This window comes from Cetorhinus maximus, chromosome 3 (assembly GCF_964194155.1).
Source record: "Cetorhinus maximus chromosome 3, sCetMax3.hap1.1, whole genome shotgun sequence".
Taxonomy (NCBI): Eukaryota; Metazoa; Chordata; class Chondrichthyes; order Lamniformes; family Cetorhinidae; genus Cetorhinus; species Cetorhinus maximus.
In genome coordinates, this window is record NC_135881.1 from 22,690,127 (window position 1) to 22,713,613 (window position 23,487).

A 23,487-nucleotide genomic window follows, 5' to 3' on the forward strand; every position below is an offset into this window, starting at 1 on the left:
GGCCTGCAGCTGATGGCCGCCCGCGATTGGCTGGGTGCCGCCATTTTAAGTGAGTGGGCCACTTAAGAGCTGTGGAAATCTCCCTGAGGCACAGAGCTACCTCAGGGAGATTAGTTTAAGTTCTGAAAATTTTAATAAAGAAAATTAAATAAATTGAAGACATGTCCCTTCATGTGAAAGTGTCATATGAGCTGGGGCATGTCTATGAATGTTATTAAAATTTTTTATAAAACTTTAAGTACCATCATGAAAAGTTATCCTGCCTGTGGATGAGGTTCCATGATAAATGCGAAGGCTGCTTGGGCTCTTCCCTTGCCCGCCAACCTTAAGGTTGGACGGGCAGCTCAGTTTATTGTTTTAATTGATATTTAAATGGTCTTAATAGGCCTTTGGTAGTTTGGCGGGTGCGCGTCCGCCGAACTGAAAATCTGAATGGCGCCCGGTGACTTCGGGACGCGCGCCCAACGTCATCGCACATCATTTTACACGTTGGTGAGCAGGCCCTACCCCCGCTCGCCAACCTGAAAATTCTGCTGCATGTGGCACTCCACTAGTTGCAGCTTGCCGATCTGAAAAAGACATATTTATCCCTACTCTCTGCTTCCTGTTATCTAACCAACCCTTTATACATGTTAATATGTTACCCCCTGCACCTTGAGCTGCTTTTTTCTGTAGTAACCTTTGATATGGCACCTTACAAATGCCTTTTGGAAATCCAAGTACACCACATCTATAGGTTCCCCTTTATCCAGCTTGCTTGTTATTTCCTCAACCAACTCTAATTAATTAGTTAAACACCATTTCCCTCTCACAAAACCATGTTGACTCTCCCTGATCCCATTATGATTTTCTAAGTATCCTTCTACAATCTCATTAATAAGAAATTCTAGATATTAGGCTAACTGGCCTATAGTTTCCTGCTTTCTGTCTCCTTCCTTGAATAAAGGTTGGATATTTTCCAATCCGCCGCACCCTTCCAGAATCTAAAGAATTTTGGAAGATTATAATCAATGCCCCTACTATCTTTGCAACCACTCCTTTTAAGACCCTAGTGTAGAGGCCATCAGGCCCTGGGGACTAGTCAGCCTTTATGTCTAAAACTTTTCCCAGTACCTTTTCCCTGACGATGGTAATTGTTTTAAGTTCCTCCCTCCCTTTCACCTTTTGATTTACAAGTGTCTTTGCAAAGTTTTCTAAGTCTTCTGCAGTGAAGACAGACATAAATTACCTGTTCAACACTTCCATAGTTTCCTTGTTTTCCATTATCAATTCCCCAGACTCACTCTCTGGAGGGCCAGCACTGGATTTAGTTATTCTTTTTCCGGCAAGTTTTTCTACCAATGTCATCTGCTGCGATTGACAAGTCATGTATCTGTGAAAAGAAAAATATATCTTACCTGTTGGACCCTGCCTCAAATGGAGATGGTAAATTAGATATCACATCGGCATTACAATTACCTTCCGATCGCCTGTACTTAATGGTGTGCTGATAAGCAATATCAAATCTCATCCCTGCATTCAGGCTGCAGCTAAAGTGGATATCAGAGATTTTGGATTCAAAATAGCCATCAATGACTTATGATCACTTTAGATCGTGAAACTAGGACTAAAGAAGTATTTATGAAATCTTCTTATTCCAAAATTCAAAGTCAGCGCTTCACATTCTATCTGAGCATAATTTCGCTCACTTGCACTGAGGCCACATGAGATAAATGTAATTGGCCATCCTCCCCATCATCCAACACATGAGAGATCACAGCACCTACTCCGCATGGAGATGCATCACATGCTAGCTTAATCTTTGTACCATCTGCTAATTTACTTTTATGTAACTTGAATGCTTCATCACATTCCCTTGTCCAATTCCACAGAACACCATTCCTCAAAGTTCAATCAAAATGGCTACAATGAGGTTGCCAAATTTGGTATGAATTTACCGTAGTAATTCATTAGGCCCAAAAAGGATCTGAGCTCAGAGATATTTTGAGGGTGTGGTGCATTTCTTATTGCTTGAACCTTACCCTCGGTTGGATGTAACCCATCTTTCTCTGCCCTGTGACCAAACAGAATTTTGAAATATTTCACATTTATGCGCCTTTGTCCAAACTCCATGCTTTTCCAAATGTTGGAGCACCTTTTTCAACCTGCCATCATGGGCCTGCCTTTCGGAGCTGAAATAGGTATGACATCCAAATAGCACATACTCTCTTCTCTTGCAAACTTTAGTTCATTGCCCCTTGGAAAATCCCGGGGCTGAAGGAACACCAAATGGCAGCCTATGAAACTGAAATAGACCCATGACTGTATTAATAGTCAAATACAACCTAGACTCATTGTCGAACTCAAGTTGCAGGTAGGCATTTGTCAGGTCTAACTTTGAGAAAACCTGGCCTCCTGACAACATTGGGAACAGATCCTCCACGTTTGGTAAAATATCGGGTGGATTACAGTCCAGTACCTGATTTACGGTTACCTTATAATCCCCACACATTCTTACATGATCATCTGACTTTGGTACCATCACAATGGGAGTAGCCCAATTACCCAGCTTTACCTGAGAGACAATGTTCTCAGCCTCAAGTTTTTTCAGCTCTTGCTCTACTTTCTCTTAGAGAATAGGGCACTTGAACGAGGTGTGCAATAAACTTGTCTTGCATTCCCCTGAGCCTGGACTTTAGCCTTGTACTCTTGAATTGGTTTGGCGATTTCACTGATTACCTGAGGGTGCTTGTCGATTACATCATCATGTGATGTGAGTTTTGCTTCAACACAAAAAAACCCATTCTGTTTTAACTTAGGTGTTGTTAACCAGTTTCTTCCTAACAAGGCTGGTTTTTCACCCCTCATTACAATGATGAGCAATTTTGCACATTGCTCATTATATGAGACTGGAGCCAACACACCTCTCGTTAGGGGAATTGTCCCTCCTCCATAACTTTGCAATTCTATGTGTGATTTCTCCAGCTGATGTTGATTCAGTTTTTCATGGTATGTTGATTCAGGAATCATGCCAACTGATACACCTGTGTTGACCTCCATGTTTACCGGAGCTCCATCCAAAGCGACTTTTTTTCAATTCATTCATGGGATATGGGCATCGTTGGCTAGGCCAGCATTTATTCCCCATCCCTAATAACCCTTGAGAAGATGGTGGTGAGCTGCTTTCTTGAACTGCTGCTGTCCATGTGGTGAAGGTACACCCACAGTGCTGTTAAGAAGGGAGTTCCAGGATTTTGACTCAGCGACATTGAAGGAATGGTGATATATTTCCATGTCAGGGTGGTGAGAGGCTTGGAGGGGAACTTCCATGTGGTGGCCTTCCCAAGTATCTGATGCCCTTGTCCTTCTAGATGGTAATGGTCATGGGCTTGGATGCTGTCTAAGGACCCTTGGTGAGTTCCTGCAGTGCATCTTGTAGATGGGGTACACTGCTACCACTATGTGTCGCTGGTGGAGGGAGTGGATGTTTGTGGATGGGGTGCCAATCAAGTGGGCTGCCTTGTCCTGGATAGTGTCAAGCTCCTTGAGTATTGTTGGAGCTGCACTCATCCAGGCAAGAGGGAACTTATTTGGACAACGATGCCTTGCGAAGTTCCACTAGACATCCTTGTGCTTTGGATCATATGGTCTGAACTGACCCCTCATTTACCTGCTGCTGTTCGACAACTGTATGCAGTGACTGCCATTTCCTCCAGTCAGCATTTCTTTCATTTACATTCTTCCGACATGCCTTGGCAAGATGATCCTTCTTCTTGTTGCTGTAACACTCTGCCTTCAGAAATGGACAATTCCGTGCCCAACGTTGGACTGTCGGAAGTTAACTTTGACAATGTCAGCAACTTACTGTGACTGCATTCACTTTTTACACCATACACAAATCTGGGCTGCAATGCTCTCTCTTGAAATTCTCCAAAATTACAATGAACGGACAGCTTTTTCAAAGCCATGATAACATCTCCAATGTCCTCACTGGGCAACTGATTCCTTGTTCCAAACCAAGCTATACACAGGACTACTTGCATGCCAAACAGCATAAGCAGCAAGTGATAGACAGAGCAAAGTGGTCCCACAACCAACTGATCAGATCTAAGGTCTGCAGTCCTGCCACATCCAGGCATGAATGGTGGTGGACAATTAAACAACTCACTGGAGGAGGAGGCTCCACAAATATCCCCATCCTCAATGATGGAGGAGCCAAACACCTCAGTGCAAAAGATAAGGCTGATGAAGCATTTGCTACAATCTTCAGCTGGAAGTGCAGAGTTGATAATCCATCTTGGCCTTCTCCACAGGTCCCCAACATCACAGATGCCAATCTTCAGCCAATTCAATTCACTCCACGTGATATCAAGAAACAGCTGAAGGCACTGGATACTGCAAAGCTCTGGGGCCTGACAATATTCCGGCAATTGTACTGAAGACTTGTGCTCCAGAACTTGCTGCACCCCTAGCCAAGTTCCTGTACAGCTACAACACTGGCTATATGGAAAATTGCCCAGGTAGGCCCTGTACACAAAAAGCAGGACAAACCCAACCCTGCCCCATCAGGCTACTCTCCATCATCAGTAAAGTAATGGAAGGGGTCATCAACGGTGCTACCAAGCGGCACTTGCTTAGCTATAACATGCTCACTGATGCCCAGTTTGGGTACCATCAGTGCCGCTCAGCTCCTGACCTCATTACAGCCTTTGTTCAAACATGGACAAAAGAGCTGGACTCCTGAGGTGAAGTGAGAGTGACCGCGCTTGACATCAAGGCTGCATTTGACCAAGTGTGGCATCAAGGAGCCCGAGCAAAACTGGAGTCAATGGGAATCAGGGGAAAACTCTCCACTGGTTGGAGTCAAACCTAGCACAAAGGAAGATGGTTGTGGTTGTTGGTGGTCAATCATCTCAGTTCCAGGACATCACTACAGGAGTTCCTCAGGGTAGTGTCCTAGGCCCAACCATCTTCAGCTGCTTCATCAATCACCTTCCTTCCATCATAAGGTCAGGAGTGGGGATGTGCACTGATGATTGCACAATGTTCAGCACCATTCGTGACTCCTCAGATCCTGAAGCAGTCCATGTCCAAATGCAGCAAGACCTGGACAATATCCAGGCTTGGGCTGACAAGTGGCAATTAACATTCGCGCCACACAAGTGTCAGGCAATGATCACCTCCAACAAGAGAGAATCTAACCATAGCCCCTTAATGTTCAATGGCATTACCATCACCGAGTCCCCCATTATCAGCATCCTGGTGGTTACCATTGACTAGAAACTGAGCTGGACTAGCCACATAAATACTGTGGCTGCAAGAGCAGGTCAGAGGCTAGGAATCATGCGGCGAGTAACCCACCTCCTGACTCCCCAATGCTTGTCTACCATTTACTAGGCACAAGTCAGGAGTGTGATGGAATACTCCCCACTTGCTTGGATGAGTGCAGCTCCTACAACACTCAAGAAGCTTGACATCATCCAGGGCAAAGCAGCCCGCTTGTTTGGCACCACATCACAAACATTCACTCCCTCCACCACCAAAGCACAATAGCAGCAGTGTGTACCATCTACAAGATGTACTGCAGGAATTCACCAAGGCTCCTGAGACAACACCTTTCAAAACCATGACCACTACCGTCTAGAAGGACAAGGGCAGCAGATAGATGGGAACACCGCCACCTGAAATTTCCCCTCCCAGTCATTCACCATCCTGACTTGGAAATATATCGCTGTTCCTTCACTGTTGCTGTGTCAAAATCCTGGAACTCCCTCCCTAACACACCATTGGTGTACCTATACCACATGGACTTCAGCAGTTCAAGAAGACAGATCACCACCATCTTCTCAAGGGCAACTAGGGATGGGCAATAACTGTTGGCCCAGCCAGCGAAGCCCACATCCCATGAACGAATAAAGAAAAATAGATTTCTGCAATCTCCAATGGCTTTTGACTGTAGTGCTGCTCAAGCTTACACAAAATGTCTAACAGTGGTTTGCTTTTTGGCTTAGCAGGGGTGAATTCTTGAGAGTTTCATACACTTCTGGACCTACTCCAGTCAAAAATATAACAGTTTTCCTCTCCCCCCCCCACCCCCAGTGTCTAATTAATACCTGGATTATCAGGATCATTGAGCATATTATCATCAGTGAAAAACATCTCTAGCTGCTCCACATACACACTGAAAGACTCTCGTTCATGGCTATAATTTACCAGTTGCCAAATAATGCCAGTTGATATAGCCATCTTTAAAGGTCAGTCCACCCATGTGTAAAAACAGCCTTTTGTTTTTAAGACCAGATTTTTAAGCCTATTTCTCAGCAAAAAAACCTCCTCCAATGCAAATTTGTTTGGCAAGGGAAATCTATAATCCCACCCTTGTCACCACACTGTGATATCTTGGAACAAAAACACTGATGCAAACAGAGCTTGAGTGCCAACCGAACTGGTTTATTCTGGTTTTGGTTTGTATACAAATGTAGATGAATGGCCACAAGAGAGTGCTGTTACAATATTAAGTTGAGGCTCCATCTGCTCTGTCAAGTGTTCATAAAAGAGCAGGGCAGTTTTTCCCAGTGTCCCACCCATATGTATCCCTCAACCAACACCACTAAAGCAGATGATCTGGTCATATCACATTGCCGTTTATAGGAGCTTGGTGTTCACAAATGGCTGCCATGTTTCCCACATTAATGCAGTGACTACATTTTAAAAGCACTTTATTATATGTAAAGTGCTTTGGGACAACCTGAGGTTATGAAAAGCAATATATGGGTGGAACTTAATACATCACTCGGAAGTGGGCTGAGAGGCAGGAGTTGAATCAAGAGGGAAGGGGTAGTGGAGAGCCCATTGCCTTCCCAACTTCACCAATTATGTTGGAGGCAGGGAAAGTTGAGGATGGCCTTTCTGCTTTTAGGCCACGTGAGGCTATTATGTGGTAAAATAATGGTCACTTAAGTGCCGTTCGTATTATACTAGCAGCACCTGAGCTATGCACCATGTGGGGAGGATGATCTATAAAAACTGTCAACTTCCCTAAAGGCTTGGTAGGGGATGGTCTCCTGATCGGGCACCCTGTGACCCACTCCAGTGGCAAACACCATCCCTGTGAAATACTTCCCACTGCCCTCATGCCTGATGCCCCCTCCCCCCCACCCCTCCTCACTGAACCCTGCCTGGCTGGCCCCGGCGAGCTCCACAAACTCACCTTGATTCCAGGACCGCTTCCATGTGACTGGTCTGGGCCTGTTGCAGTACCAGCAGTGGCCACTGCTCCACGTGGCACTGCTCGACTGAAGTGGTGTAGGTTCTAATTGGCCGCCAGCTCTTGGAGACGTGATTTCGGCCCTTAAAGGGAGGCCTGATTGCCAGTGAATTCCATCGGGGCTTCTGAAAATGGCCGCGGCGGTGGGGATGCTGAGGGGGTGGGGGGTTGTTGCAGTGGATGGCTTACCACTGCATCCATTAAATTCAGCCCCATAAATACAATTCTTCCTTTTAATAATGGGTCCACCAACTCCAGGTCACGCCCTCACCTCTTGGGGTTGTGTTCTGTCAAAGGATCTCCTTTCATACAATCTACAACCTACTTTCACCTTACCTCTGACCCATCCTGGACGCAAGCAGGTCCACACCTCACCTCCAAATTTTTCCTCTTCCTACCCCACTGCATAACATCAGTATCACCCACTGCAAAGGAAACAGAGAATGTAGCTCAAACCTGAGGTCACTGATCTTAATGCACAGACAAGAGTGAAATGGAAAGGGTAGCGGAGAGATAGCTTGCTTTGAATTTCATTGGAACTATGTAAGAGGTCAAGGACAGAGAATTGGAAGGGGAGGGGAGAATTCAAGCTGCAAAACACACATAGCTCACCATTATATTTGTGCACAGAATGGAGATGTTCAACTGAGCAGTTATTTGTATTTGCTGTTCTCAGTGAAGACAGGGCTATTATGAGCAGTGAAAACTGTTCATTAGATTAACGAAGCACTCTTATGTATGGCAGGATTGTACAAAGCCTTAAACCATGTGATGTGAAGGGAGGTGAATGGGTATGCATTCACTGGTGGAATGCGTTTCCTTACCTCTCCCACCTAAAGATTTGAACCTTTATTGATTTGAAAGTATTATCTCTAGCAAACTGCAGGCATAGCAGATGGTGAACTGTGCATAATATTGTTCTGATAGCATGATATAATTTTCTAGAATTGCTACCATGGCAACACTATATTAATGGTGTCTCATAGGGATTAACAACCTTTCCTGTGTTTTTCCACCGATAATGCTTCAGCAGCCCCACGCTAAAGGTCACACTTTTTAAAAAAAATTGATCACCACTCCTGTCTTGAGATGCCAAAGCACACAAATGCAAATTGTATAGATCATGCGAGTGCGCAAAACCATAGCAGAGAATTAAATTCTGTAATTCTAGGAAAAGGTGTGGAATTCTGGGAGAGCATTCTAATAGCATTTGAGCACTGCAGTACACAGTAGAAACAATATGGCCCAAAATCCCATGAGACCCTCGAACTGACTTCCAGCTGCAGGTCCTATTCTTCGTTATATTTCCACAAGTCCAGCCTCTTCAAACAGAAAAACAGTTCTCCTTGGCATCGTACTTGGTGGCTAACACAAAGCAGGCTTTTACTCTGCATTGCACAGCAGCAGCTGTTAATGGTCTCTCTCCCCAGGTCTCTGAGTCTGAGAGTCCATGTGCAGAAAGACCAGCTGCCCCTCTTTCGCATCAAGGTGTAAAACTGGCACTTAATTTTCTATAAGTTTCAGTCTAGGCCTCTTTTCCCATGACAACCAAATCAGATGGGGCTGTCCCCAGGCTGAGTTGAGTGTGATTTCACTATCCGTGATTCCAGGGCATTCTGTTTCACCTTAAATTAAAGGAGACAGTTTAAAACATAACCGCCATATAAAGTCTTGCATTCGTACGAAAGAAAATGAAAAAGGCACGATTTTGCCTTCTGCCCCGATGTTTTTTCCTCCCAAGTTTCTTGCAGCAGTGCCCTGGAGATTGATCTTCAATTCCTGGAGATGCCAGGGCAAACAATGTGGTACTCACACTTAATGCATGCCTGCTTCATATCGGTGCCCATTATACTGAGAACAGTGGACGTTAAACTGGCTGGAACCCCAGTGGATAATGACATCTCACCAGTCCTATCTCTTCAGTGGCATCATTACTGTAGGAGATAATGCTAAAAAGTTCACTTGTCCAAACCATTGCTGGGAAATATTGTTGCTTGTCAAAGGTGACAGGGTCCCATGTTGCACGATCATGCATCAACCTCTGGAACCCAGAAGAGTCAATAACAGTCCGGATTCACTGAAAAGAAAGGTGAAACTTTGAGTCCTCTAGTGCAGCAACAACAACTTTCGTAGCATCTTTAAATACAGAAAAGTATGCCACATCATCTCATAAGACACGATGCAATAATACATGCCTAGCCAAATAAGAGGGGGAACAAAATGGTTGGTCAAAGAGCTGTGCTTTAAGAAGGTAAAGCGATTTGCAATAAGTTAGAGAGGGGATCCCAGAGATGGAGTCTTAGTTGGTTGAAGGCATGGCTGCAAATGGTGGGGTGAAGGGAGGGACAGAGGTCAGAGTCAAATGAAGAGAGAGAGTTTGGTGGAGTTTTAGCGCTGGATGAAGGAGGGGAAAGGGACATGGCGTCATTTAAACTTGAGGTAGGGAATTTTAAATTTTAGGACCAGGAGCAATTGCTGGTTATCAAGGATTGGGTAATGATTGCGTGGAATAGAGTGCAGGCAATGGAGTTTGAATGAGCTGAACTTTACAGATGATGAAAGACAGCAGGCTATCTAACGAGAAAACAGTAAAAACTGGGAAGTAAGAATACTGGTCTGAACTGCCCTTGTCTACCTTAAAACGGAACACCAGTGAAACTGGGGAATAAGAGTGGTCTGGGCGCCTTGGAGTGACAAAAACATGGATGCAGGTTTCAATGGTACGTAGGCTGAAGTATTGCAGAGGCAGCTGATTTAATAAAACTAGCGGTCTTTAGAATGGAGAAGAGAATGTACTGGAAACTCAGCTTCGAATCAAATAGGACAACAAAGGTTGCGGATAGCTTGGTTTCAATACTGCCCCAAAGATGCGCTGGGGAACACCCCCTCCCGGAAATCCCCACATAAAGATTGCACGGTAATAGCCCGGGAGTTGTCCACCACCCCCACCTTGGACTGCCCTCCACACCCCTTACCACACCCCCACCTCCCTGACTACACCCCCACCCCCCTGTCTACACCCCCACCCCCTAGTCTACACCCCCACGCCCCTGACTACACCCCCACCCCCCTGACTACACCCCCACCCCCCTGACTACACCCCCACCCCCTGTCTACACCCCCACCCCCTGTCTACACTCCCATTCCCCTGACTACACCCCCACCCCCCTGACTACACCCCCACCCCCCTGTCTACACCCCCATCCCCCGACTACACCCCCATCCCCCTGACTACACCCCCATCCCCCGACTACACCCCCATCCCCCGACTACACCCCCATCCCCCGACTACACCCCCACTCCCGACTACACCCCCACCCCCCTGACAACACCCCCACCCGCCTGACTACACCCCCACCCCCCTGACTACACCCCCACCCCCCTGATTACATCCCCACCCCCCTGTCTACACTCCCACCCCCCTGTCTACACTCCCATTCCCCTGACTACACTCCCATTCCCCTGACTACACCCCCACCCCCCTGACTACACCCCCACCCCGCTGACTGCACCCCCACCCCCTTACTACACCCCCACTCCCGACTACACACCCACCCTCCTGACTACACCCCCACCCCCCTGACTACACCCCCACCCCCCTGACTACACCCCCACCCCCCTTACTACACCCCCACCCCCCTTACTACACCCCCACCCCCCCTGACTACACCCACACCCCCCTGACTACACCCCCACCCCCGTCTGCACTCCCACCCCCCTGTCTACACTCCCATTCCCCTGACTACACTCCCATTCCCCTGACTACACCCCCACCCCCCTGACTACACCCCCACCCCCCTGACTACACCCCCATTCCCCTGACTACACCCCCACCCCCCTGACTACACCCCCACCCCCCTGACTACACCCCCATCCCCCTGACTACACCCCCACCCCCCTGACTACTCCCCCACCCCCCTGACTACACCCCCACCCCCCCTGACTACACCCCCACCCCCCTTACTACATCCCCATCCCCCCTTACTACACCCCCACCCCCCTGACTACACCCCCACCCCCCTTACTACACCCCCACCCCCCTGACTACACCCCCACCCCCCTGACTACACCCCCACCCCCCTGACTACACTCCCACCCCCCTTACTACACCCCCACCCCCCTTACTACACCCCCACCCCCCCTGACTACACCCCCACCCCCCTTACTACACCCCCACCCCCCCTGACTACACCCCCACCCCCCTGACTACACCCCCACCCCCGTCTGCACTCCCACCCCCCTGTCTACACTCCCATTCCCCTGACTACACTCCCATTCCCCTGACTACACCCCCACCCCCCTGACTACACCCCCACCCCCCTGACTACACCCCCATTCCCCTGACTACACCCCCACCCCCCTGACTACACCCCCACCCCCCTGACTACACCCCCATCCCCCTGACTACACCCCCACCCCCCTGACTACTCCCCCACCCCCCTGACTACACCCCCACCCCCCCTGACTACACCCCCACCCCCCTTACTACATCCCCATCCCCCCTTACTACACCCCCACCCCCCTGACTACACCCCCACCCCCCTTACTACACCCCCACCCCCCTGACTACACCCCCACCCCCCTGACTACACCCCCACCCCCCTGACTACACTCCCACCCCCCTTACTACACCCCCACCCCCCTTACTACACCCCCACCCCCCCTGACTACACCCCCACCCCCCTGACTACACCCCCACCCCCCTGACTACACCCCCACCCCCCTGACTACACCCCCACCCCCCTTACTACACCCCCATCCCCCTGACTACACCCCACACCCCTGACTACAACCCCACCCCCCTGACTACACCCCCACCCCCCTGACTACACCCCCACCCCCCTCATTGCCCTCACCCCCCTGACTACACCCCCATCCCCCTGACTACACCCCCACCCCCCTGACTACACCCCCACCCCCCTCATTGCCCTCACCACCCACGACTACACCCCCCAGCCACCAACTACACCCCCACCCCCCTGACTACACCCCCACCCCGACTACACACCCACTCCCCCTCTGCACCCCATAACTATACCCTCACCCCTCTGACTACAGCCCCACCCGCCTGACTACACCCCCACCCACCTGACTATACCCCCATCTTCCTGACTACACCCCCACCCCCCTCATTGCCTTCACCATCCATGACAACACCCACCACCTACCCTGACTACACTCCCCAGCCACCAACTACACTCCCACCCCCTGATTCCCCTCCCCACCCCGACTACACACCCACTCCCCCGACCACCCTCTACACCCCATAACTATACCCCCACCCCTCTGACTACAGCCCCACCCTTGACTGCCCTGTTGAATGCCCACCTACACACCGCGCCACCAGAATATGCCCACGACTCCGACTGCCCTCTCTAACTGCTGATTCCCCTCCCTACCCATGACTACCTCAACCCACTCCACTGACCACCTGACCCCTCAAATGGAAACCCCCCACTGACCAACCCACAATGACCACAACCCCCCTTGACCACTTGAGCCCCTCCAGTGACCACTCAACCCCCTCCCACTATCCACCCGACCCTCCTTCACGGTCCACCTGACCCTGCCCCACTGACCATCTGACATCCCCCATTGACCACCCAACCCCCCTCCCACTAGCCACCCGCCACATCCCCCCACTGACCATCTGACATCCCCCACTGACCACCCAACCCCCCTCCCACTGGCCACCCACAACATCCCCCCACTGACCATCCAACACTCCTCCACTGACCACCAACACCCCCTCCACTGATCACCCAAACATCTCTACTAACCAAACAACATCCCCCACCACCACCACTGACCACCTGACCCTCCTCTACCGAGAACTCGACACCCACCAACTGACCACCCTAACTGTCCCCATTGACCACCCAGCTCCCTCATCCACCTGCCCACCCCCCACTGATCACCTGACCTCCTCCCCTGACCCCACCCCCCCCACCCCCCCCACCTCCAATCCTACTCACTTATCTTGCACACTTACTTTCTCCCTGGCTTCTCAAAGTGGCTGGACCTTTAAACGTACCTGCTTTATGGCAGTCAGTGCTGCAAAAAAGAGAGCATGTCTTCCATGCCTTGGACTCAGCTGTCCTCAATACAAGGCCTTGGGAACCACTGCACTGTCCCTTTCTCACCCGGCTCGAGTCGGAAGGTCAGGCAAAGAAGGTGCAGTTTCATTTTTGGGTAAGTAACGAGGAGTGGACTGGCAATCTCGGATTTCCACTCCAGAGGAGCTATGGTCCATAGAGTAGACTTTGGGGGTAACTCACATATAATAAGTGAAATAGGGGGAAAAACCACAGTGCCACAATTTCCTCACATGAATAAGGGGACTATTTGAAAAACGCATTTTGCATGAGAAATGTTAGCAGATGGAACGTTATCTTCTCCGGATATTCTCACCAACAGGCAGGATGCAGTTGATTCAGGCTGCTCTGCTCAGGAAGCTACCACAGATCAGCACTTACAATTTGACACCCCTGTTCTCATCAGCACCACAACATCTGTGACACGAAACCTAGTGAGTTGTACGACTTTGTAATAAATCACAAAAGGAGTCCACAAAAGCCTTGCCCAAGGGTAGCTGATGCAAATGTTCTCAAACTTAATGGAAATGATCCCACCAAAAATATTCCCATTGTACTGGTAACTCACCAATACAGAGAATTAACTGCATGCCTATGAAGCTTCTCCTGTCATCATTCTTCTTAGCCTTTGATACTTTGTTTTTTCTTTCACTGCACTGCCACTTCTTTTTCCTTCATGCGTTTCTCTCTCCTTTCCTCTGCCCTCTTTTGCCTCTCTGTTTTTCTGTCTTTCCTGTTTCATTTTTGTTTTGCTCTCCCTAACCTCACCTTTCTTCCTCTCCCTTCTGATTCACTTCTACATCCTTTGCCTGCTTCACCTTCTCTGTTATTTGCCAAGAGCAAGCAATACACGGAGAATAGAGAAATGCTGGCAGATTTGAGCAACCATACAGTTCTTAATTCTCATCTATGTATGCCTATGCTCATTGGTTCCAGCAATGCCTCAATTTTTAAAATTCTCATCCTTGTTTTCAAATCCCTCCATTCAAAGCCCTTCCCAATCTCTTGCCCTCCTCCATGTCAACAAACCACCAAGCTATCTAGTGTAAATATGGAGTCAGAGCCCAAAGTGAATGGAGGCTCCCTCCTTTAGATTTGGAGAGGGGGGTGAATCACTGCTCTTTCTGAGTGGATGGGATGAGTTGGTTTGAGTGATCTGCCTCATGTGTCTAGTTTGTGATCTTGTAATACAAACAGCCTGCATTTAAGCTGATGAAATGAGACCAAATGCACAATAATTAACATTTCTCTTTGTTAGTCAAATAGAAACAGGAAACAGTCATTCAACCCCTCAAGCTCAATTTAGCCCATTATAAATATGAAGTTTCTAAGTTTGTTATGTTTTGGCACTGTCTGTTTAATTAAAGGTAAAACAGAGTAGTGAAGTGGGTCGTGTGACCTTCTTCGAATCCTGCTTGACAGCAAGCCTTGGTTGCAATGGGGATAGTGAGGCCCAGACTGCTTTAGTCTCCAAGTCTTATAGGGAGGTGTTAGGAGTGTCAGGTTTTATAAATAGTTATATTTTAAACTGTCTATTTAATTCCAAGTTAGAATGGAGTTGTTGGGGGAGGGGATGGTCGAGGATAGCTAATTAGCATTTGTCTGTTACAAGGCCCATGTTTCTATGGAGACGGGCTTTAGAGGGGATGTGTCCATAGCAAGCCATTGTAATATCGGGTAGGATCTTTCGTAAGATATCCCTGAACCTCAGAGACAGGTAATTCTGCAAGAACCTGAGAGAGAGAGAGAGGGAGAGAGCAGATGAAGGCAACCAGTCTCTATTGTTCACCATGCAGAAGGCAGGTGGGAGCTTGGATTAAAGAGACCAAGTTCATGAGGATTTAAATAAAGCTGGAAGATTCACCTAGCTTTGGCTAGAGGGAGGAATCTCCAGGATAACCTGCATGTACATGTCAGCTCTGGGATATTTGAAGTTGCCCAGCTAGAAAAGGGAAAAGGGAGCAAGCTATTAGGAGCTGAGAATGGCTTTGGACTAGTTTCTGGAAATGAAGTATACATTTAAGGGACAGAATAAAGGTGTAATTGTGGAGGGGAATTTTCAGACATTTTAAAAGTTAAACGGGAGATCTTTTCTGTATTTTAGAGTACAAGCTGCCTATCGAATTGTGCTTAGTCAATGTTGCCTTTAGCTTGTTTATGACAGAAAAAGTCTTAAACCTCGGAATCTTGCCATGTGAACCTTCCAGTCAGCCACTTAAAATTCAAATATGTCTTTAAAAGCTATTGGTCTCTACGGGGCTTGTAATAAGCTTTGACAACTTTTTGGGAGAGTGAGTTGATGTGAGCATAAGTGTGTTCCCTCATATATCAACTTTCAGCCAAGGTCTTTAGTTTGCACTTTTCACATGTGGCACTTTTTGTCTCATTTAAAATTTCAAAACAAGCAACAAAAATTAAAAGCGTTTCTTGATTCTTAACACCTCCCTCTTTCTCGTCCTCAGACATTCTTTTCCTGAGCTGCCATGGTCCTCTCTGTCTCTGGATATATAACAATAAATAAGTCTAATTGTTCTTTGTTATTTTGCATCTGTTCACAGCTGAAGATAACAGCCTGGCATTGAAGGCGAAGGTGAGAATTGAGGATCTCTTCAGCGAAGAATTCCAGATTCACGATGTAGAGGCCAAGTGGATTAACGGTAGGTAGAGTGATGGGTTTATCAGGTGGGGAGGTCTAGGAAAGTGCCATGGTCAAAATGTACAACAAAGGATGTGTAAAATATGTGTACTATTGGCACTACCCCATGTACACATGCAGGCACACAAATTAAGAATTTGTCTGTTCTTTGCAAGGTGACATTGCAAGAGCGTTTGTGAATATCTCCTCTTATTTCTTCTTCCTCTGGAAAATAGTGTTTGTAGGTTTGCTAGATATTTCAGACAAAGCAAATCATTGCAATGCGTTTCTGGTGTCACCAAGGAATTTTTATCCCGTGAAGGCAGACTTCACATTTGCGCTGTACTGATTCCAGGCTTCTTTGCCAAAAAAAAAATGCATTGTTCTGAACTGAATTTGTTATCAAGCTGAAGGATCAGGTCATGAACAGTTTCAGGTCTAATGGGGTCTTAAGATTTCGGAGAGATTGCATATAATGCCATGGTAAATTAAAAGAGTAAGAATAATAATGGTATTTTATTCAACAACCTTTATCTCAGCCTAAAGGCTGAATTGAAATGTAATTTTATTCAGGCCAAGTAATTAGTTAAAAACCTGCAAACACATAACAATCATGTATTAAGAGAAAAAAATAAACAATTTCAGCAGCAGACAGGAAAGTGGTGGACGGGATATGTTGAATTACAATTATATTAAAATCATAAATAAAATATTCCTACACTACAAGCACTGAAGCACAAACAAACTTAATCATTTAAGCACTTCATTGAGGACCTGAATCATGTGAGGAATAGGGTTGCATTGGGACCTTTCCAACCTGCGTCTTACAGGGTTGAATTAAGTGGAACTTCTGAGTTGCCTAGGAAGAGTAGAATAAAACTGCCCAGTGTAGCATTTAATTGCCCCTGCTCGCCATTGTTCTTCATCACTCTTGGTTTGTTGCTCCAGAACTCAAGAGCCCCTGAAGTTGAATTCCTACTATGGCTGCGATGCAGATTTTCTATTCCGATTTGCAAATGAAGGTTGCTACTGAAAAGAGGGAGAGATTTACATTGGCACCACATTGTTTGCAAAGATGCAGGTCTCTGTTGTGGAGGAGAGTACTTGTGACCATGTGGCGAGCATGCTGTATACAGCTTTGGGCCTACCACATAGCCTTACTGCAATTCAAGGCCTAGTGGCTTCTAGCCCTGACAATCAAGAGCTCAGTCATCTAAGTCATTCAGCACTTGCTATCAAAAAAAATCCAACACAGTAATAAACAATTTGTGATGTCTGGATTATTATTTAATTGGTTTAGGAATGATCTGGAGTTGTTAAATCCCACTTTGTCTGCTGTGTAACTAGGATTTCAACATGTGTTGCTCAAATAATAGGAGGGTGGGGTCTTGGGAGGGGTGGTGAAGAGATGAGCGGTTGGAAATAGAGGGGGAAGGAGAGGGGGGGGCGTGAAGAGAGGGGGGGGCGTGAAGAGAGGGGGCGTGAAGAGATGGGGCGTGAAGAGATGGGGCGTGAAGAGATGGGGCGTGAAGGGTGGGTGAAGAGAGGGTGAGGCAAAGAGAGCGGGAAAGACGGAAGAGGGAGAGAGGGAAAGCGGAGAGAGGGGGAGAGGGGGGAGAGAGAGAGAGAGGAGGGGAGAGAGAGAGAGGAGGGGAGAGGGATAAGGAAACAAAGGAGAGGGGGCTAAAGAGGAGAGAGCACAGGGAGCAGGGGAAGAGAGAGGGAGAGAGAGAGGGAGGAGAGAGAGAGTGGGGAGGGTGCAGGGAGAAATACAGCATGTGAGGAATAGGGATGTTTACTGATGATTGCACAATGTTCAGCACCATTCATAGAAACATAGAAAATAGGAGCCGGATTAGGCCATTCGGCCCTTCGAGCCTACTCCGCCATTCATTATGATCATGGCTGATCATCCAACTCAATAGCCTGCTCCCACTTTCTCCCCATATCCTTTGATCCCTTTTGCCCTAAGACGCCCCAATCTAACTCCTTCTTGAAAACATACAATGTTTTGGCCTCAACTACTTTCTGTGGTAGCGAATTCCACAGGCTCACCACTCTCTGGGTGAAGAAATTTCCCCTCATCTCAGTTCTAAATGATCTACCCCATATCCTCAGACTGTGACCTCTGGTTCCTGACTCCTCCACCATTGGGAACATCCTTCCTGCATCTACCCTGTCTAGTAGTCCTGTTAGAATTTTGTAGGTTTCTATGAGATCCCCCCTCATTCGCGACTCCTCAGATACTGAAGCAGTTCATGTCCAAATGCAGCAAGACCTGGACAATATCCAGGCTTGGGCGGACAAGTGGCAAGTAACATTTGTGCCACACAAGTGTCAGGCAATGACCATCTCCAACAAAAGAGAATCTAACCATCGCTCCTTAATGTTCAATGGCATTACCATCACTGAATATCCCACTATCAACATCCTGGGGGTTACCATTGACTAGAAACTGAACTGGACTAGCCATATAAATACTATGGCTACAAGAGCAAGTCAGAGACTAGGAATCATGCGACGAGTAACTCACCTCTTGACTCCTCAAAGCCTGACCACCATCTACAAGGCACAAGTCAAGAATGTAATGGAATACTCCCCACTTGCCAGCATGAGTGCAGCTCCTACAACACTGAAGAAGCTGGACACCATTCAGGGGAAAGCAGGCCGCTTGATTGGCACCACATCTACAAACATTCACTCCCTCCACCACCAACGCACAGTAGCAGCAGTGTGTACCATCTACATGATACACTGCAGGAATTCACCGAGGCTCCTTAGACAGCCCCTTGCAAGCCCACGACCACTACCACCTAGAAGGACAAGGGCAGCAGATAAATGGGAACACCACCACCTGGAAGTTCCCCTCCAAGTCACTCACTACCCTGACTTGGAAACATATCGCCGTTCCTTCACTGTCGCTGGGTCAAAATCCTGGAACTGCCTCCCTAACAGCACTGTGGGTGTACCTACACCACATGGACTGCAGTGATTCACGAAGGCAGCTCACCACCACCTTCTCAAGGGCAACTAGGGCTGGGCAATAAATGCTGGCCCAGGCAGCGAAGCCCACATCCCGTGAATGAATATAAAAGAACCTGAATAGCACTGACCTTTTGTACTTGTCCTTCTCTTAGTATAAACCATCTGCAAGTGGTCCAATTGCAATTATCCATGGAAAAACCTAGCTAGAATTAGATTCGTGACAGACCAAAATGCTTGAAATTTGTTCCGAGTGAAAACCATGCTGGTGCTGCAATTGCCACATGGCCGAGACAGGAAGTAGCTCTAGCGAACTGGGGGAAATTGGGGGCAGAAGCTGCAAAGGCTCATGGGACTTTGAGTTATCTTATGCCTGCAAAACCTATTGTGTTGTATCAATTGAATTAATTGGTTTGAATGATGGAGGCAGGTAAAATTCTGCTGGAAAAAAAGGTACATTTTGTTGAGGGTGGGGCATACTGCTGACACTCATGACCAGGAAAGCAGGGACATTAGGGAACCAACTGGATATCCCGCACCTCCATGCCCGCACCACTCACCCACAGGCCCACCAGAACCTTGCACCTCCGTGCCCACTAGACCCCCGCACCCATGGGCCTATCGGACCCCCTGCAGCCACGGGCCAGCCAAATTCCCCCCCCCCCACCCCCCCCCTGACACCTTGATGCTTGCTGGGCCTCCAGCACCTGTGGGCCTGGCAGCATCCCCACACACATGGGCCTGGTGGACTGCCCACACGCTCGGGCCTGGCAGACCACCCAACTCAGTCCCACATGGCCTCTGGACACCCCTGTCCACCTGGGCCTGTGGGACTACCCACCGCCACGCTTGTTGTGCGAGACACTGGCCAGCAGTCCAAATTCCAGGACAAGCGAGGAAAGTACATATTGGACGGTTGGCCGCGTCGGTTGCACATGGGCATACACAAAAATGGAGAACACTAGTCTGATATGAGGCATGTGTGACACTCAGAACGCAGGCGACCATACCGGAGAATAACAGTGTCTGGACTTCAGACAGCCAGCTCCCAGTTAAGTCAACTGCTTCCAGTAAATCACAACCATCCGCAGCCAATGTTGGCTGACAAAATCAAGTGGCACTGATTTCCAGCTGGATTTCCCAGTTCTTCTGGTTGCTCCCAGTGCACTGGGGTCATTTTGGTAAGAACCCTGTTCGATACGGCTGCCGTTTTCACTAGTTTCAGCTGATTTTCATTGGCGGGGTGAATCAACATGCGCTCTTCAAATACATAACCAGTGAGAATGGGTTCAAATGAATTGTAAAGTGAAGGCAGAAAGTAAAGAGTAAATGATGAACCTCTCCTGCAGCTTCTGTGTGATTTACATCATTATAAAGAATAGAGCACAGAAGAATAAATTCCAAATTCCAGTGGGAAATTTGTAAGTAATTTACATTAGATCTTTGGTCTTTGATACTTTGAGACTAGAGGGAGCCTTGTTCCAAAGCATGTGTTTTTATTATTCTTGTAAAAGAAACTGAAATGCACAAAGCAAAGCAGTTCAAATACAAAACTTATACAAATAAACAGTAAATAAGGCATTTATGGGCAACCTTTTTTTATTCGTTTATGGGACATGGGAATCGCTGGCTAGACCAGCATTTATTGGTCATCCCTAGTTGCCCTTGAGAAGGTGGCGATGATCTGCCTTCTTGAACCGCTGCAGTCCATGTGGTGTAGGTACACCCACAGTGCTGTTACGGAGGGAGTTCCAAGATTTTGACCCAGCGACAGTGATGGAACAGCGATATATTTCTGAGTCAAGGTGGTGAGTGGCTTGGAGGGGAACTGCCAGGTGGTGGTGTTTCCATGAGCCTGCTGCCCTTATCCATCTAGATGGTGGCAGTTGTGGGTTTTGAAGGTGCTGTTTAAGGAAGCCTGGTGGGTTCCTGCAGTGCATCTTGTAGATGGTGCACACTGCTGCTAATGTACGTCGGTGGTGGAGGGAGTGAATGTTTTTGGAAAAGGTGCCAATCAAGTGGACTGCATTGTCCTGGACGGTGTCAACCTTCTTGAGTGTTGTGGGAGCTGCACTCATCCAGGCAAATGAAAAATATTCCATCACACTCCTGACTTGTGCCTTGTAGATGGTGGACAGGCTTTGGGGAGTCAGAAGATAAGTTACTCACCGCAGGATTCCTAGCCTCTGACCTAACTAACATCCCAAGGTTTTGAGATGATCAGGCTCGATGTACCTTTCCTTTACACTTGACTGCATCCAGTTCTGCTCCGAGAGCTTACTAAAAATCTAGGCTCTGCGTCTCCCTTTATAAAGATTAAAAAGACACCCTAGTTACTACCTGTCCTTGTTCCCCTGGTAGCCTCTTATCAGTTGTGTTCTCTGGGGTAGAATGTCCGTTTGGGCACAAGCAGCAGTTCCAGTGTGAGTTTTGCTCAAAATAGTGCCTGCTTTAAAAAGTCTTTTCTTCAATGGGCGGAATTTCGCGGTCCCTCCCGATTTTCCAGTCCCGCCGAAGTCAATGGACTTCTAAATGGCTCGTCGCATTTTCCCGCCCCGCCCCCATCGCGACAGGGCTGTAAAATTCTGATACATGAGATTCCATTCACTCGTTTGCATACGGCCGAATGCAACAGGCAGTGTTTTAAACCGTAACTTACTCAAAAAGAAGAAGTATTGCTTCGTAAAATGCTCCTTGATCTATTTAACAGCCGCAACTTGGTGCAGTTTGATTAATACAGCTGAAGAAGCGTTTAGCTCAAAAAAATGACCGTTTTAAATCACAGTGTCAATCCATCATACATTAGTAACCAACTGTGATTTTAAATTACTGAAAATTACTTCTAAAACAAAACTATTTTCTAGTTTGATTGGGGTACAGCATAGTCAGTTCTTTATTAACTTCAAAAAATACATTCAAAACCTTTTGAAATGTACCTATCACTGTCCTTCCATCCAGTGTAATTTCTCCTCAAAACTCTGTGAATGAGCACAATTCGCAGAAGCCCCCAGTGACAATTAGTCCACCCAGTGAGGTGGTGGGGGGTGGGGGTGGGTGGTGGAGTGGAGGGTGGGGGTGGTGTTGAGGGTGTGGAGGGCATGGCAAGTGTTTTGTATGAGGGCTGGTTCTAGCGTGATGGTTTTTAAAACTGGCACAATAGATCACAGAAAGGCAAGTTGTGCTGAATTCTGTTTGTGCTAAAATACCGCGATCTTTTGTGCTTGATCTCAGGGGAGTTGCACTGGAAAAAACCATTGCAGTCGAACAGAAACTCCAGGCTCTCAAGTCTCGTATTCTGTCACAACATCTTAAGGCCGCCCTCAAAACCTGACCTCTGACTCCTCCAAGCCTTCCCAAAACCGTCCAGTAAAGTATAAGATATCAAAACCGAATGGGTGCCTCCTTAAATTGAATGCTCCGAGGACAGACTTGACAAGACAATAGGCGGAATTGTCCCAGATTTGCACTAAGTGTGGTAGCGGGCGTGAAAATAGACATTTCACTCGCTGGCAATGGAGGGGTTTTCACACCGTATTGTCCACTTCCCGCCTCATTAATTATTCAGCCACAGGAAATACGCCATCTTGTTGATGGGCAGCCCCTGAATCACTCACCACACCATTACCTCACCATTTGCTCACTCCATGCGCCATATCTAAACTGCAGTTGCGCACACAGTTCTCAATGTTTGCAGCCCAGGACTGCTACAGTCAAGACATGGCCCTGAAAGCCAAGAAGAGTTCAGTGACCCATCACTGGAATGCCTTTTGGAGGCCCGCCGTGATGTACTCCACCTCCACTCTGGCCACTGGAGATCCAGCAATCTCATCACTCCAGGCGGTGATGTGGTGGCGCTGGTTGTCAGTGCCAATGCTGCACCGAGTAGGTTGGCCATCCAGTGCAGAAAGAGGATGAATGATCTCATCCGTGCCGCCAGAGTAAGGAAACCATCCCATCACTCTAAACTCACACACTCACAAGCCCATCACACATTCATTAACATCTCACTCTCTGCCAACTCAAGGGACAATAGCACTCACTCTCTCACACACACCCTCACACCTCCATCTGGCCCTATCGTCTCTAGGGACTGTCTCCTCAGCCCTCAACCTCTTGAGGCCACTTGCACAGAGCAACATGTGCCCTGCACACCCTGGGATATCCCCCCTTCCCCAGTACAGTCTTCAACATGCAGCCTCTTCCCTTGCCTGAGGCCACTTCTCCCCCTTTCTCAAGCAAGTCCTAGTCCTGCAGCCATTGAAAAGCCACCCCCGCCTTATGGCTGGTCTGGTAAGTAGAGACCTGCCCGTGAGCCTCCCTAACAGTGATGTGATGCTGCCTGCGAACCCTGGCGCTGATGACCATGCAGCACACCCAAAGCAAAGTAAACAAACAAACCTCGAAGTCCCAAGCAAAGTGCCGTTCACCAGGTGCATGTTGCTTGTGTACAGTTGTGAAACACATTGGTGTAATGGTCCAGCATGGGGGGAGGATTCTGGTGAGCAGGACTTATAATGAGATGCTAAAGT

The 23,487-nt window shown here is 47.8% G+C and overlaps 1 protein-coding gene across 1 annotated transcript in view; it reads left to right on the forward strand.

Annotated features, from left to right (window-relative positions):
• The window catches only part of dpp6a (dipeptidyl-peptidase 6a), an 848,482-nt gene that overhangs the window by 212,533 nt on the left and 612,462 nt on the right, over window positions 1-23,487 (forward strand). Inside the window, exon 3 of the mRNA XM_078537068.1 lies at window positions 15,900-15,998. Within this exon, the coding sequence (XP_078393194.1) occupies window positions 15,900-15,998 (99 nt within the window). The remainder of the gene's footprint in view (window positions 1-15,899; window positions 15,999-23,487) is intronic.